At 37.5% G+C, this 16116-nt stretch overlaps 2 protein-coding genes and 1 pseudogene across 2 annotated transcripts in view; 2 read left to right on the top strand and 1 right to left on the bottom strand.

Annotated features, from left to right (window-relative positions):
* Window positions 1-382: 382 nt before the first annotated feature.
* On the top strand, window positions 383-11820 carry LOC114897906 (bile acid receptor-like; the record flags this gene model as incomplete). Its single annotated transcript, XM_029226964.1, has 9 exons — window positions 383-809; window positions 2827-2967; window positions 3639-3736; window positions 3876-3980; window positions 4115-4214; window positions 5077-5208; window positions 5616-5741; window positions 5895-6008; window positions 10369-11820. Coding segments are annotated over 9 exons (1455 nt in total), but the record flags the coding sequence as incomplete, so codon positions are not given.
* On the bottom strand, window positions 6436-7273 carry LOC114900040 (annotated as a pseudogene).
* Window positions 11821-13299: 1479 nt separating the features above from the next.
* The window catches only part of SYCP1 (synaptonemal complex protein 1), a 145376-nt gene continuing 142559 nt past the window's right edge, over window positions 13300-16116 (top strand). Inside the window, exons 1-2 of the mRNA XM_029229102.1 lie at window positions 13300-13484; window positions 13940-14069. Coding sequence (XP_029084935.1) covers window positions 13962-14069 — 108 coding nt within the window. The 5' untranslated portion in view covers window positions 13300-13484; window positions 13940-13961. The remainder of the gene's footprint in view (window positions 13485-13939; window positions 14070-16116) is intronic.

Raw genomic sequence — 16116 nt, 5'->3', positions numbered from 1 at the left:
AGATAACTGGTATAATTGTATTTTAGTTTGATTTGTTTGGTAGGGGGGGTGGGATAATTTATTAATTCATCTCTTTACTGATCTGATTGCACTGAAAACAATTTTATTCACAACAAAGAAAATACAGAAGCTGGGGAAAAGCTTTCATTTCAAACTCCGGGAAATACTCATTTCTACTTCAGGAAATAGACTGCATTGGTATGTAAGCCATTAACAACCCTTTCTCCCAGCTCCTGAGCAACCTCTGCATACTTCTGGGGTGGCAGCATTTATCATGCATTGCAATTCAGTTTACTGTCTGCCTCTCATGCTGGACAGCAAGTCCCTGGGATGTATTGGACATGTTGAATTAACTCTGTTCTTTGAGTGTAAAACTCTTTGAAATTTGAAAAATAACTTGACTTTCACCATTTTTTTTGTGTGTGTGTGTGTGTTAAAAAAACTAGATATTTTGCCAGAACAAATCAATTATCAGCTGTACGACATTGATTTTCAAGAATCACCTTATTGCCAGTATTCTACTGTCCAGTTTCCTCCAGCTCTACAGTCCCAATCTTTACAAAGTCATTTCAACACTTATAGCTTGGACCCACAGTTCAGTGGTGGAGAGTATGGACTTCTTTCCTGTGAATTAAATAAATCCACTTACGTGGTTGCCCACGATGCTGAAGATGGTTACCCTGGAATAAAAAGGTCCAGAATAACTCATTCTTCCATTCGTATTAAGGGACAGGAAGAACTCTGTGTAGTTTGTGGTGATAAAGCATCAGGATATCATTACAATGCACTTACTTGTGAAGGTTGCAAAGGTAAGGATAAAGTTAAAACTTTAATCCTAGTGTTCACTGAAGAGTCATGAAATTTTAAGCATGTAGGAGTACTCTCTTTAAAATGTGAAACATAAAATCAAGGAGAGCCACTGATATGTTTAAAGTGATCAATCTGTGGGATCAAAGATGTGAAAATGGAATTTAACAAAGTTTTGATTTCATTTTTTAAATTTTGATGAAAACTTTTATATTTAAATATAAAATTCAAAATATTTATGTGGCAGAAACTTGGCATGTTCCTAGGTGAATTTGATGTTGGAATAAAAAATGTCTTTTAAAAAGGTCTGAATGTTAACTATTACATCTCATATGGCTGGTATAATTCGTGAATTAGGAAGAAATTTCAATTAAATGACTTCTACGATTCTATCTAAGTCTATTTGTTGGAAATGCTTTTTAAGAAATATTTATTTATTTTATTTTATTTTTAAATTTTTTGCTGTGTGGGGTCTTAGTTGTGGCACATGGGATCTCCACTGCGGCATGCAGGACTTTGGTGTGTTGCGCGGGCTATTTGTTGTGGTGCATGGGCTTCTCTCTAGTTGTGGCGTGCAGGTTTTCTCTCTCTAGTTGTGGTGCTTGGGCTCCAGAGCACGTGGACCCTGGAGTTCGAGGCACGCGGCCTCTCTAGTTGAGGCAGGTGGGCTTGGTTGCCCCGCAGCATGTGGGATCTTAGTTCCCAGCCAGGGATCGAACCCGCATCCCCTGCATTGGAAGGCGGATTATTTACCACTGGACCACCAGGGAAGTCCCAGGAATGCTTTTTTGAAAACCAATGGGAGGTCTACCACTGAAGATCATCATTGATATTGGCATGGAGTAAGGAGTAAAATAGTCCTTGATGAAGTTTTGAGGTTTTGAAACACTTCTGCATTTTTTAAATTCACAAGTGAAATATTGGGGCAGAACCTGGAAATGATTAGATTAATACAGGACTAGGTAAACGTGTCTAGAAGTTCAAGGTGAAGTCTTATTGTCAGAATCTCGCACTCACCCCACACAAAGAATAGCCAAACGAAGACTAAGGGAAAGGAGGTACCAGCTTTATGAGTAGAATAGCTGGGCCAGTATTTGCTTACTCTTAAAATGCAGGGCCTTGCTGTTAAAACTAAGTTGAAGAATGAGGCATAGTTCTGAAACCTAAGCTGAGCTTTCTATTCCCTTTGCTGAATCTAAGTCATGAAACTCCCACTCTCAAGCGTGTCTACAGAAAGAGTATGGCAGGCTTCTAATTGGGGTATTGACTAACTTTATCAACTTCACTGCTTGGAATGGAATAAGAGGAAGATAGCAGGGATTGTTGCACGGGAATGGGAAATGAAACAGGAAATGGGAAGAGACTGCTATGCATGGATTTAGGAAAATGTAGAATCTCCACACCTCTCCCCAGAATGCACACACACAAACACACACACACACACACACACACACGCACACACACACAAAACGGCCCATTCAACGTCTTGGACTAAATAAATTAGCAATATGTTCTCATCTGGGGAAGTGCTAAAAAGGAAGGACAGAGGAGTAAGTTTGGAAGAATTATCTCTTCCTTTATGAGTTGAGGTAGAAATGTGAGGCGAGAAAAAGAGAGGTTTCCTTATAGTTTTATTCTACATGAGCACGTATTCCTTCTAGGGAACCTTGAGAGATGTGTCATGGAATCTTGATATTCTGTAAAATATAGTTTAAAAATGCTTTTAGATGGTATATTATAACCATAGAAAACAGAGAGTTATTTTAATGTGTTGGGGTTATTTAGTTTAATTTCCAGATAGATTATTGACAGGAACAACCATGGAATAAGATATATCAAATAGGAGAGGATTAAAACAATTATCCAGATAAATGTATATTAAACCAAACCTTCTTACCGAGGGAAAAAACATTTTATTGAAATAATTTAGTTAACTTGATTACTTTTACTATGAAGGTTAAAAACAAGTAACTAAAAATACCTAATAGTAAAATTTTAAAAACTCTCCTTTGTTATTAGGGTTTTTTCGACGTAGCATCACCAAAAATGCAGTATATAGTTGCAAGAATGGTGGTCACTGTGAAATGGACACGTACATGCGTAGAAAATGTCAAGAGTGCAGACTAAAAAAGTGTAAGGCAGTAGGAATGTTGGAAGAATGTAAGTGCCATTGTGGTTTTTTTTTAGGGGGATTTTAGTTTTTCTTACCTTACTAGGAACTTACGTTCTTCAAGTTATTTTGAACATATTTGAACATAACATATTTGTCTGGATTTAAGCTATTTCTCCAGCAACTGCTAACTTAGGATAGCCAGTTACCAATCTAGGTAATTATTTCCATAAAATCTGTTCTATACTATATTGCTCTAACTTTGGTAATAATCATATTTTCTTCTTAATTGGAAATCCTTGTATTTTTATATTACTTAACCTAAAGTTATATAATTCAACTACAAAAAGCACAATTTTAAATTAGTGGTTTCCCTTCAATGTACCAATTAACATTCTGTTGCTTCCAAGATATAATTAATGTGGAAATTTCTCTAACATAAAAAGGTCTAAATTTATAATTTGGAGATGCAAAATTAATTTTTAATTTAAGTCTAGGATGACTGTGCAGTTTTAAGTAGACAGGTAGTTGTGGAAGGAAAAGAAATAAGTAATGTAGTAAATTTACCTGCTGTTGTACATGCTTACCAAAAAAGAAAGGTTCTTTGTGAAAAGGCAAGTTCATGATCACATATGTGTACAATGTAAGACAATTTTCATCAAATCCTATAATGTTATTTGTTGTACCAAAAATATTTTATGTGAATTTTGTAATATCACAGGTTTGCTCACAGAAATCCAATGCAGATCAAAGAGACTTCGAAAGAACCTTAAGCAGAAGAATAATTTTTACTCTAACATCAAAATGGAAGAGGAAGGGGTAAACAACAAGCTTGTGTCACCTACCACTAGATCTGGAAAAGTGGCAAGACTCTCCTTAAAAAATTTCTTGTTTCTTTAATGATGATGTCTTATTTAATAGGTATGCATTATAGTTTTCCCCCTATATTTTCTTACAGATTCAGGAGAGCATGGAACTAACTCAAGAGGAACATCAGCTCATTAACAACATTGTGGCCGCTCATCAAAAATATACAATTCCATTAGAAGAAACAGAAAGATTTGTATGTGTTCATTACTAGCAAGAAATAATTTGTAATTAATTATGTTAGAAAATAACAGCATAATCAGAAAAGTTGAAAATTTAAAGTTATTTGAAAGAAAAAAATTATTAATCTCATTTCTTTTTGTTGCTTAGCTGCAGGGATATGCAAATCCTGAACTGATCTTCTTGCGACTCTCAGAGACAGTTGTCCTACATATACAGAGGTTAATGGATTTCACCAAGAGACTCCCAGGTAATCACTTTATCTTTGGAAAAAATTAAAGTAATTTAATACGTAATTTTAAAAAAGTTCCTTGTTTTAAAGGAAGGTGGCATTTTAAGAAAACAAAACCCTCTATTTTTCTACCAAAACTGCTTCTAAATTTAAAAACATGTTTACTTTTTTGCTTTAATCAATCAGTTGGATGAAAATATAAATATTTTAAAATATTATTCAAGTGACTTCAAAGACTTAGAGTTAAGACAAACTATGATTGACTGTATGTTTTATTTTATTTTTATTTTGGGAAATAAATTGTTTTTGTTTTTTAGATAAAACATGAAACAAAATTCCCTGTACCATACCAAAAAAAAAAAAAAAGGTGAAGCCATTGTTGGCCAAAACTTAGCTATCTAGTTACGTGCACAGGTAACTCTCTGTGAAAATAAATTCTTCAAGGCTAAACCAACTATGTTTAATTTGCTCTTGCCATAGGAAATAATTATTATCTGGTTCTGATGAAAGTGCCCCCAAATAGTACCATGTGGAATCATAATTATTCTAAGGGACCAGTTAAGATTCGTATCATAAGTAAATAATATAAAAATGTTGAATCCTGGGCTTCCCTGGTGGCGCAGTGGTTAAGAGTCTGCCTGCCGATGCAGGGGACACAGGTTCATGCCCCGGTCCAGGAAGATCCCACATGCCGTGGGGTGACAGGGCCCGGGAGCCATGGCCGCTGAGCCTGCGCGTCCGGAGCCTGTGCTCCGCAACGGGAGAGGCCACAACAGTGAGAGGCCCGCATAACTCAAAAAAAAAAAAAAAGTTAAACCCTATACCTGAAAATTATCTTTTCATTATTTATTTCAAACAATTATGTGATCTTTTCGTAAAGGATTTGAAAATTTGACCAATGAGGATCAGACTGCATTACAGAAGGGATCAAAAACTGAAGTGATGTTCCTTCATGTGGCCCAAATTTACAGTCAAAAAGAATGTCTTTCATCAACTTCTGAAAGCAAAAAAGGTCAACTAACTCAATCTTAATGTTAATAGTTACTATTAAATTTAGCAACAGATTATATAACATTGAGCTATTTTTTATTATATTTTTATTGTACTAGTTGGTGTACAAATAAGTACTTCATAATAGTGGTTTATAGTTTTCCAATTCATTGTTCTAGCTTTTGTTTTTCTTTTAAAGAAAGCCATTCTTCTTATATAGTATCATAGAAAACACATTTTTGGAGGGTCTTCTATATAATGTTTATATAAAGTGTGAACTATTATTCTAGATTCATGTTTCAGTAATAAAAATTATAAAGATACCATTTGTTGGGAATGTTTCCTGTTTAACAGATGTTAGAGAGATTGACTTTACTATCTGAATAAAGATTTTAAAAAATCAGACTTTATATTTTTTCCCTTAACTAGGTACTATGAAAATATCAGATCATTCAGATCATTCACTGAATTGTCATGATCAAAGCGGTGATAGAAGTGCTATTTATCCTATGGAAACATTTTGCAATGAAGGTTGTCCTTCTGCTATGCTGACTGGTAATATTATATATAATACAAAATATTGTATTGGATGGAAAAAATTTGTCAGACGTGTTTCATTTTCTTGTACTGCTTTGAGAAAATATGATAATGGCAATATGAGTCTGCACTGTGTTCTGATGAAAATACATTTGATATTAATCTTTTTAGGTATTTCTGAAGAATTTATTACTACACTGTATTACTTCTGTAGAAGAATGAGTGAGCTTAGTATTACTAATACTGAATATGCTCTGCTTGCAGCCACAACAGTGTTTTTTTCAGGTAAAAAACTATTTAGCAGTAAAAATTTGGATTAAGTTTGGCAATGAAATCATGAAGATTGTGATTATTTTATTACTCATTGATTCCAAATGTACCAATTTTCATCAAAATAGCCTTCTCTATAAGGGCATTCCCTTCAGCTTACAAACATGCTGTAATTTCTTGCATCTTAAAAAAATGCCGTTTTTTTTTAAACATCTTTATTGGAGTATAATTGCTTTACAATGGTGTGTTAGTTTCTGCTTTATAACAAAGTTTTTTTTTCTTTTTTATATTTGAGTTTATTCTTCATTTAACTTTTAAAACACTACTATAGTTGAATATTAAAACAAACAATAGCAAGTAGTGAGCATATTATGATTATAGTCTTTCACTCAATCACTACTGCAAATAAAATGCCAGCAGTGAGTGTTATTCACTGGCCCCATTAGGAGGTCTGACACTGAGCACCACCCCAAGGATGATGTTCATCATCCCCATATGCTTCTCCATTGTAATGGCACTGTCTTTCCTGATTTGGATCAAAGTCCACTAGTTCTACCTGGTCCATTTCATCAGTCTCTTCTACTTCCTTCCTCTCAGGTAGGAGTTTTTCCAGCAAAGAGAGTTTATCCAGGGAGAGAAAGCCATTCTCAGGAAAGTTTACCTTAAATTCAATGATTAGGTGACCCTTTTCATATGGTCTACGATAAATTGGCATGCCTTCATTTAGCACACACTTGATATCTCCATGCTTGACAATCTGACCTGGATGAGAAGTGATGACTATGGTTCGGTTGTCAAGAGTAGATATTGGCTTTTGGAAGCCACACAATGCCTCAACCAGCTGTATGTCCACACATGAAAAGGTCTTCTCCTCGTCGAGTAAAAACAGCATGGTCCTTCTGATCTAAAATGATGATAATATCTCCTGGCTCAAGTCCTGGTTCTTGGTCTCCTTCACCATGGAATGTTATCTTCTGGCCATCTTTCATGCCTTTGTCAATATGAACTTCTAGAATTTTCTTCTCTTGAACTATCTTCCTTCCATTGCAGCTTTTACATCTATCTTTAGGACTGATCCGCTCCCCATGGCCCTGGCACTCCATGCAGACAGACTGAATTTGCTGAACCATTCCAGGTCCTATCTGATGAATTCTTATTTGCATTCCAGTACCTCGGCAATTGGGACCGCACTCTACTGCTCCTTTCTTACCACCTTGGCCTTCACATTTGTCACAAATCACATTCTTTTGCAGAGCTAGTTTTCTTGTTGCACCATACATATACATATACATATATCCCCATCTCCCGTCCTTCTTGCATCTCCCTCCCACCCTCCCTATCCCACCCCTCTAGGAGGTCACAAGGCACCCAGCTGATCTCCCTGTGCTATGCGGCTGCTTCCCACTAGCTATCTTATTTTACATTTGGTAGTGTATATATGTCCATGCCACTCTCTCACTTTGTCCCAGCTTACCCTTCCCCCTCCCTGTGTCCTCAAGTCTGTTCTCTACGTCTGTGTCTTTATCCCTGTCCTGCCCCTAGGTTCTTCAGAACCATTTATTTTTTAGTTTCCATATATATGTGTTAGCATACGGTATTTGTTTTTCTCTTTCTGACTTACTTCACTCTGTATGACAGAGTCTAGGTCCATCCACCTCACTACAAATAACTCAATTTCGTTTCTTTTTATGGCTGAGTAATATTCCATTGTATATATGTGCCACATCTTCTTTATCCATTCATCTGTTGATGGACAGTTAGGTTGCTTCCATGTCCTGGCTATTGTAAATATTGCTGCAATGAACATTGTGGTACATGACTCTTTTTGAATTATGGTTTTCTCAGGGTATATGTCTGGTAGTGGGATTGCTGGGTCATATGGTAGTTCTATTTTTATTTTTTTAAGGAACCTCCATACTGTTCTCCATAGTGGCTGTATCAATTTACATTCCCACCAAAAATGCAAGAGGGTTCCCTTTTCTTCACACCCTCTCCAGCATTTGTTGTTTGTAGATTTTTGATGATGGCCATTCTGACTAGTGTGAGGTGACACCTCATTGTAGTTTTTTTTTTTTCTTTTTTAGCGGTATGCAGGCCTCTCACTGTTGTGGCCTCTCCCATTGTGGAGCACAGGCTCTGGACGTGCAGGCTCAGTGGCCATGGCTCATGGGCCCAGCTGCTCTGCGGCATGTGGGATCTTCCCGGACTGGGGCACAAACCCGTGTCCCCTGCATCGGCAGGCGGACTCCCAACCACTGCGCCACCAGGGAAGGCCCTCATTGTAGTTTTGATTCACATTTCTCTAATGATTAGTGATGTTGAGCATCCTTTCACGTGTTTGTTGGCAATCTGTATATCTTCTTTGGAGAAATGTCTATTTAGGTCTTCTGCCCATTTTTGGATTGGGTTGTTTGTTTTTTTGATATTGAGCTGCATGAGCTGCTTGTAAATCTTGGAGATTAATCCTTTGTCAGTTGCTTCATTTGAAAATATTTTCTCCCATTCTGAGGGTTGTCTTTTTGTCTTGTTTATGGTTTCCTTTGCTGTGCAAAAGCTTTGAAGTTTCATTAGGTTCCATTTGTTTATTCTTGTTTTTATTTCCATTTCTCTAGGAGGTGGGTCAAAAAGGATCTTGCTGTGATTTATGTTATAGAGTGTTCTGCCTATGTTTTCCTCGAAGAGTTTTATAGTGTCTGCCCTTACCTCAAATCCCCTTTCAGCTATTCTCCTATTTCTCTGTTCTACATTATAGCAAAAAAAAAAAAAAAAATTTAAGAGTTGTCTATACTCCTGCCTCCATTTCTCTCTTCTCATTTACTTCTGAACCCAGTACAGTCAGATTTTGTCCCCTCCTTTCCCTTCCACCATAACTTATCAAAATCTTCAGTAATTTGGCATTGCAGATTACAGTGGTCAGTCAATTCTTAGTCTTCATCTTACTTGACCCGTGAGCTACATTTGACAGAGCAGATCACTCCCTCTTTCTTAGAACACTTAACATTTGGCTTCAGTTGATCACTCCTTCCTTCTTGACATGATTTTTTTCCACTTGATTTCCAGGACATTTCACTCTCTTGGTTTTCCTCCTCAGTTGCTGCTCTTTCTGTCTCCTTTGTTAATTCCCCCTCATCTCCCACACTGATAAATGTTAAAATGTCCCAGGACTCAGTTCTCTTTTTTCCTATGTGCACTTCCTTTGAAATTTCATCTTATCTCATGGCTTTAAATGCCATCTAGAGGCTGACAACTCCCAAATTATATACCAACCTGGACTGCTACCCTAAGCTCCATTAAATAGCCTACTCAAGATTTCAATTTGGATGTTTAGTAGGCATATAAAATTTAACATGTCTGAATGTGAACTCCTGATTGCCCCCGATTCTCCTATATTCTTCCTCCATCTCTACTAAATGGCATCTCCATACTTCAAGTTGTATAAGCCAAAATTCTTGAAGTCATCCTTCACTTCTTTTTCTCTTATGCCCATTATCAAATATGCAACAAGTCTTGTTGGTTATAGCCTCAAAATAGATCCAGAACTCAACCACTTCTTACTGTCTCTGTCCCTGCCATCCTAATAAAACTACTAACTCACTTTCCTGTTTTTGCCCTTGCCAGGGTCTATTCTTTATACAGTAGCCAGAGTGATTCTTTGACAACATAAGCCAGATTATGTCATTCCTCTGCTCATAATCCTGTAATGGCTTTCTATTTTACACAGTTTAAAGCCAAAGTTCTTTCTATCGGTGTCTATTACTATTCCTTTTGCTCACACCACCACAGCCACTCTGCCTTTGATGCATATGTTGCCTGTAAATTTCAAGCAGACTCCTTCCACAGCTTCTACTGTACTTGACAAATCTTCTGCTTGGAAAGCTCTTTCCTAGATAGTTTCATGGCTCCCTCCTCACCATCCTGGATCTCTGCTAAATGTCATCTTATCTCTGATTACTCTTTTAAAAATAGCTAATGCCCCTCCCCCCCAAATTCTTATCCCGTATTCTCGCTTATTGTTGTCATATATTTTTATTTAAAAAATGTGTATATGTCTCTTTCCTCCCCTACTCCTCCCAGACCCAAAAAATAAGCTCAATGAGGGCAGGAAATTTAGTCTCTGTTCACTGCTGTATCTCCAGCACAATGACTGGATGAGTGAATGCTGTCTGATCATTAAGAAATACTCTTCATAGAGTATTATGAAGATTAAATAAAACATTGCATAGAAGCAAGTTACCTGGCATAAAATCTGGCATATATTAAAGGTTCAGTAAATATTTGCAATTTTTATTATTTAAAACTGTATTGTTTTAAATTAATTCATTATCTTCTACCATTTTCCAATATTCATTAAGATATATGTGATAATGTTTTTCAGATCGTCCATGCATTACAAATAAGCAACATGTGGAAAATTTACAAGAGCCAGTTTTACAAATTTTGTACAAATATTCAAAAATTTATCATCCAGAAGACCTACAGCATTTTGCTCATCTCATAGGGAGGCTCACTGAACTGCGAACACTGAATCACAACTACTCAGAAATACTTAGCATTTGGAAAACAAAGGACTCCAAATTGGCTAGTTAACTCTCTGAGAAATGGAATTTGTATTCACTTTGATGAAATTTTAGAATGTTGTGGTTTGTCTTAAACTTCCTAAATCTAGATTGTTTATGCTACGATCACAGGATACTGATTTGAAAAACATGAACAGAATTGCTGTTACGAATATATCGCCATAAAATGGACATCATCAAGGGCTCATCAAATTTTGTGGAATTTAGGACCACCACTAGAGGGACATCTAGTATTCTTTTTAAGATTCGTCCCCAAAGAAGCAATGGTTATTGTTACTGCGTGGTTCGTTCAGAAAGGAGTAGTACTAAATAGAGTTCTTACCTGAAGAAACTCTCTTTTTTTTCATTTAGTAGAAAATTGAATTAAAATATATATATTATTTGAAGACATAAAAGAGATTATTTAATGGAAACAGTTGTAATCAGAATAAAAGCAGTTGTGAACCTCTTTAAGGCTAGATTGATGTATAAGGAACTAACATTTTAAACTTATTTCTGTTATAGCATTTTATAAATTATTAAAGAGGAACAAAGCTTAGTTCAATTCTTACTTTTCCTTAATGTCTTTTTTTTAAGATTCTTTTTTTGATGTGGACCATTTTTAAAGTCTTTATTGAGTTTGTTACAATATTGCTTGTGTTTTATGTTTTTTTGGTTTTTTGGCCCCGAGGCATGTGGGATCTTAGCTCCCCGACTGGTGATCAAACCCGCACCCGCTGCATTGGAAGGTGAAGTCTTAACCACTGGACCGCCTGGGAAGTCCCTTAATGTCTTTAAAAAAGAGATCTTTTATAAGCCCCAATTAAAAATTTTGTCATGGCAAGATACTGAAAAAATTAAAATGACAAAATATGTTAACATACATTGGGAAATTCAGCACAATTTAATGCTCATTCTGGTAGACAATATTTTGACATTTTTGCCACCACCTTTTGCAGAAAAAATAAAGTTCTTAAAACCTGAAATCTTACCACAAATATTTTAATCCTTGTAAGAATAAGATTAATGTTAACAATTTTTCATGTGAAATACATGAAAGTGAGAAATTCTATGGAAGCACAATTGTTTTGAAAGACTGGATCTGATTAAATAAAATACTGTGATTTTTAAGTTAATTTAATACTAGGAATAGCATTTTGTTTTCAATACAGAAAAAAGACCATAGTTGAATATTTCACTGTTGTAAAACTTAAAAAAATTGGAATATTGAATTTATGCCCTCAACTTATAAAATATATTAATTAAATGTATCAATTATTCCCCCCAGGGGTTATCTTGTGCATTTATTCTTGGTATCATCTCTTGAAGGGAGTATTTTATCTTTTTCAGGGTATCTAGACTGTTTCATGTAAAATGAAAGCCTTACACTGGATCATCCTTTCTAGCTCAAAATGTAATTTTATCAGAAACTGTTCCGTCTGGTAGGTTAAATTTATACAAAACGAGTTGCTTAAAAATATTACTAAAGTCCTTTGGAAAAGCATCAATTATATTGTAGTACATGGAGAAAGTTAGAAAACAAAGTCAATATGTTGAAAACAGAACTCATTGTCTTATTGCTCAAACCTAGGTACCTAGCACCCACAATATTTATTGTGTCTAGTAGCCCAAGTCTGAAACCAGGCAGTCATCTTAGACTTCTCTCCTTTGCTGCTCACTTTAAAAAAGCCATCAAATCCTATTAATTTTCCTTCCTAAATATCTTTTACATTTGACACATTTTCTTCATCTTTACTGGCACTGTCATAGCTCAGGTCTCATACCTTACTCACCCAGGCTATTAAAACTGTCTCCCTAACTCCAGTCTCATAAATCTAAACCATTTTTCATACTACAAATTTTCTTCTGAACTTGATCATGCCCCCTTTTCCGCTCAAACTTCCTCAAGATTCCCATCCATAAAGGCTAAAATCCAAAAGCCTTCGAGAGGCCGTCACATCTGCTAAGTCTCCAGTCTCATCATTTTCCCATTTGCGTCCTCACACACCTACACCGCATTGCCTGGATCCACTCACTCTTTTTATTTTTTTTTATTTTTTGCGGTACACGGGCCTCTCATTGTTGTGGCCTCTCCCGTTGCGGAGCACAGGCTCCGGACGCGCAGGCTCAGCGGCCATGGCTCACGGGCCCAGTCGCTCCGCGGCGGGATCTTCCCAGACCGGGGCACGAACCGGTCGGCAGGCGGACTCTCAACCACTGCGCCACCAGGGAAGCCCCCTCAGTCGCTCTTGGACTCATCTCTCTCACGACTCCAGCGCCTTTGCCTACCGTCCCTCAGCCAGGAACACCCCTTCCCGCATTCACTATCTAGCCAACGCTCTATTCACCCTTCTGTTTTCTACGGAAGTAGTAACAAAAGTGTACCACGTCCGTGAAGCTCTCTCCTGACTCCCAAGCCACTGTAAAGGCCACTGTCCCTTTCTAAGGGTCCCAACAACCCTTAGAAAATTACTACCGTTAAATGATTACAGGGGGTTTTAATTATGTTTGCACTTGTTTCTTCCCTAAGACTGTGAGCTCTTCTTAGAGGACAGAAATAGATTTTTCACTCTCAGCTCCATTCTATCACAGCACCTGATAGTTTTCCTCACATTCTTTAACAATAGGAGAAGCTTAAAGAAGGCCAATTCTAAGGAGAAAGAGTATCCAGGGAAGAATTGCTATTAAGGTAAAGGGAAATCTCGCGAGATGTAGGTCTTGCGCCCCGGGTCAACGGAGGTCGCCGACCGTTATTTAGCCGTTAAACCTCCAACCGCCCTGCACCTCCCTCCTGGCCGCTCGGCTGGCGCGATATCCCGCCTTTTCCGAGGTTCGGAGGCAGAAGTTCGTGTTGGTTCTTTCTGCTGCCCTAATAGACAGCAGGTGGCGGTTCGCGTGAGCACCGAGCCCGCGGTTTCCCGCTAGTTTTTTAAAGGTAAGGGCAGGTGTGCCGAGTTCCCTCCCTGATGATTGAACCCAGAGCTGGGCGACGTTTTGTTACTGGCCCTCCCACACGCAGGCAGCCCCCGGCGCCATCTGGCGCCTTCTCCGTAGTCGTCTAAGCACCTCAACTAGTTCTTCCCGGCGAGGTGATGCAATTTAACAGGGCTGGTGGAGGTAACGGGCTTCTTTTCAGGCTGTCCCGGCGATGATGCCTAGTTTGAGTTTCTCGATTATCCATTGACGTCGCCAGCGTGGCCATTGGTGGTGGGGGGATGGTGGGGACGAATAGGGGATGTTTCTGCTTTGAACACCACGGCAGTAAGGGACACCGTAGGCTTCCATGGTAGCAAATGTTTCACGCATTCCTTTATATACCCATTTATTATAGAATAAGTAGTGCATTAATGAAACAATGTAAAACACTTTCTCCCCCATCTTGAGCAATAGATAATTACGACTGGAAGAGAAAATGGAAAAGCAGAAGCCCATTAAATTGTTTGTACCACCGAGATTAAGTAGCAGTCAAGTATCTGCAGTGAAACCTCAGACTTTGGGAGGAGATTCTGATTTCTTCAAGGTAAATTTGCATTTACTCATTAGGTAAATGAGGCAAAGTGAACTTTCTTACTGGTGCTATCTTATAATTTTTTTCAGTAAATATGGTCTGATTTACCTAAGAATTTTGAATAGCATTTCTTTGAATGAATAATGAGCACACTTAATGTGTTTAGGCATCATTCATTTAAAGAAATAATTACTGGTGCTTTGGAATTCTGCATACATAATGGGACCTGCTTACTTTAATCCTCTTTCTTTAAATGATTTAAAGCAACTTATGAACATATACAATGAAATAGTAAAATATAAATTAGAAGAATATTAGGATCAAGGAAAATTAAGAAAATTTGGACAAATATGTTGACATACTGGTAAAAATCAGTGTTTGAGGTTAAAATTTGACTCTGAGCTTCTGGGTTGACAGGATAAATGGGAAGTTCGTACGTGTAGTAGGTTCTTATAGGAAAGGAGGAATAGAGCTTTTTTTAGTAATTTATTTAAATTTCTCATGTGGGGACTTTCCTGGCAGTCCAGTGGTTGACTCCGCACTTTCACTGCAGGGGGCATGCGTTCAGTCCCTGGTCAGGGAACTAAGAACCCACATTATGCACAGTGTGGCAAAAAAAAAAAAAAAAAAAAAAAAATTTACATTAAAAAAATAATTTTTTAAAACATCTTTATTGGGGTATAATTGCTTTACAATGGTGTGTTAGTTTCTGCTTTATAACAAAGTGAATCAGTTATACATATACATATGTTCCCATATCTCTTCCCTCTTGCGTCTCCCTCCCTCCCACCCTCCCTATCCCACCCCTCCAGGCGGTCACAAAGCACCCAGCCGGTATCCCTGTGCCATGCGGCTGCTTCCTACTAGCTATCTACCTTACGTTTGTTAGTGTGTATATGTCCATGACTCTCTCTCGCCCTGTCACAGCTCACCCTTCCCCCTCCCCATATCCTCAAGTCCGTTCTCCAGTAGGTCTGTGTCTTTATTCCTGTCTTACCCCTAGGTTCTTCATGACATTTTTTTTTCTTAAATTCCATATATATGTGTTAGCATACGGTATTTGTCTTTTTCTTTCTGACTTACTTCACTCTGTATGACAGACTCTAGGTCTATCCACCTTATTACAAATAGCTCAATTTCGTTTCTTTTTATGGCTGAGTAATATTCCATTGTATATATGTGCCACATCTTCTTTATCCATTCATCCGATGATGGGCACTTAGGTTGTTTCCATCTCTGGGCTATTGTAAATAGAGCTGCAATGAACATTTTGGTACATGACTCTTTTTGAATTATGGTTTTCTCAGGGTATATGCCCAGTAGTGGGATTGCTGGGTCATATGGTCGTTCTATTTGTAGTTTTTTAAGGAACCTCCATACTGTTCTCCATAGTGGCCGAACCAATTCACATTCCCACCAGCAGTGCAAGAGTGTTCCCTTTTTTCCACACCCTCTCCAGCATTTATTGTTTCTAGATTTTTTGATGATGGCCATTCTGACTGGTGTGAGATGATATCTCATGGTAGTTTTGATTTGCATTTCTCTAATGATTAATGAAGTTGAGCATTCTTTCATGTGTTTGTTGGCAGTCTGTATATCTTCTTTGGAGAAATGTCTGTTTAGGTCTTCTGCCCATTTTTGGATTGGGTTGTTTGTTTTTTTGTTACTGAGCTGCATGAGCTGCTTGTAAATTTTGGAGATTAATCCTTTGTCAGTTGCTTCATTTGCAAATATTTTCTCCCATTCTGAGGGTTGTCTTTTGGTCTTGTTTATGGTTTCCTTTGCTGTGCAAAAGCTTTGAAGTTTCATTAGGTCCCATTTGTTTATTCTTGTTTTTATTTCCATTACTCTAGGAGGTGGATCAGAAAGGATCTTTCTGTGATTTATGTCATAGAGTGTTCTGCCTATGTTTTCCTCGAAGAGTTTGATAGTTTCTGGCCTTACATTTATGTCTTTAATCCATTTTGAGCTTATTTTTGTGTATGGTGTTGGGGAGTGATCTAATCTCATATTTTTACATGTATCTGTCCAGTTTTCCCAGGACCACTTATTGAAGAGG

The sequence above is a fragment of the Monodon monoceros genome, unplaced genomic scaffold (genome assembly GCF_005190385.1).
Source record: "Monodon monoceros isolate NGI ecotype Baffin Bay Population unplaced genomic scaffold, NGI_Narwhal_1 Super_Scaffold_18, whole genome shotgun sequence".
Lineage (NCBI taxonomy): Eukaryota > Metazoa > Chordata > Mammalia > Artiodactyla > Monodontidae > Monodon > Monodon monoceros.
This window is presented reverse-complemented; position numbering and strand designations above follow the sequence as displayed.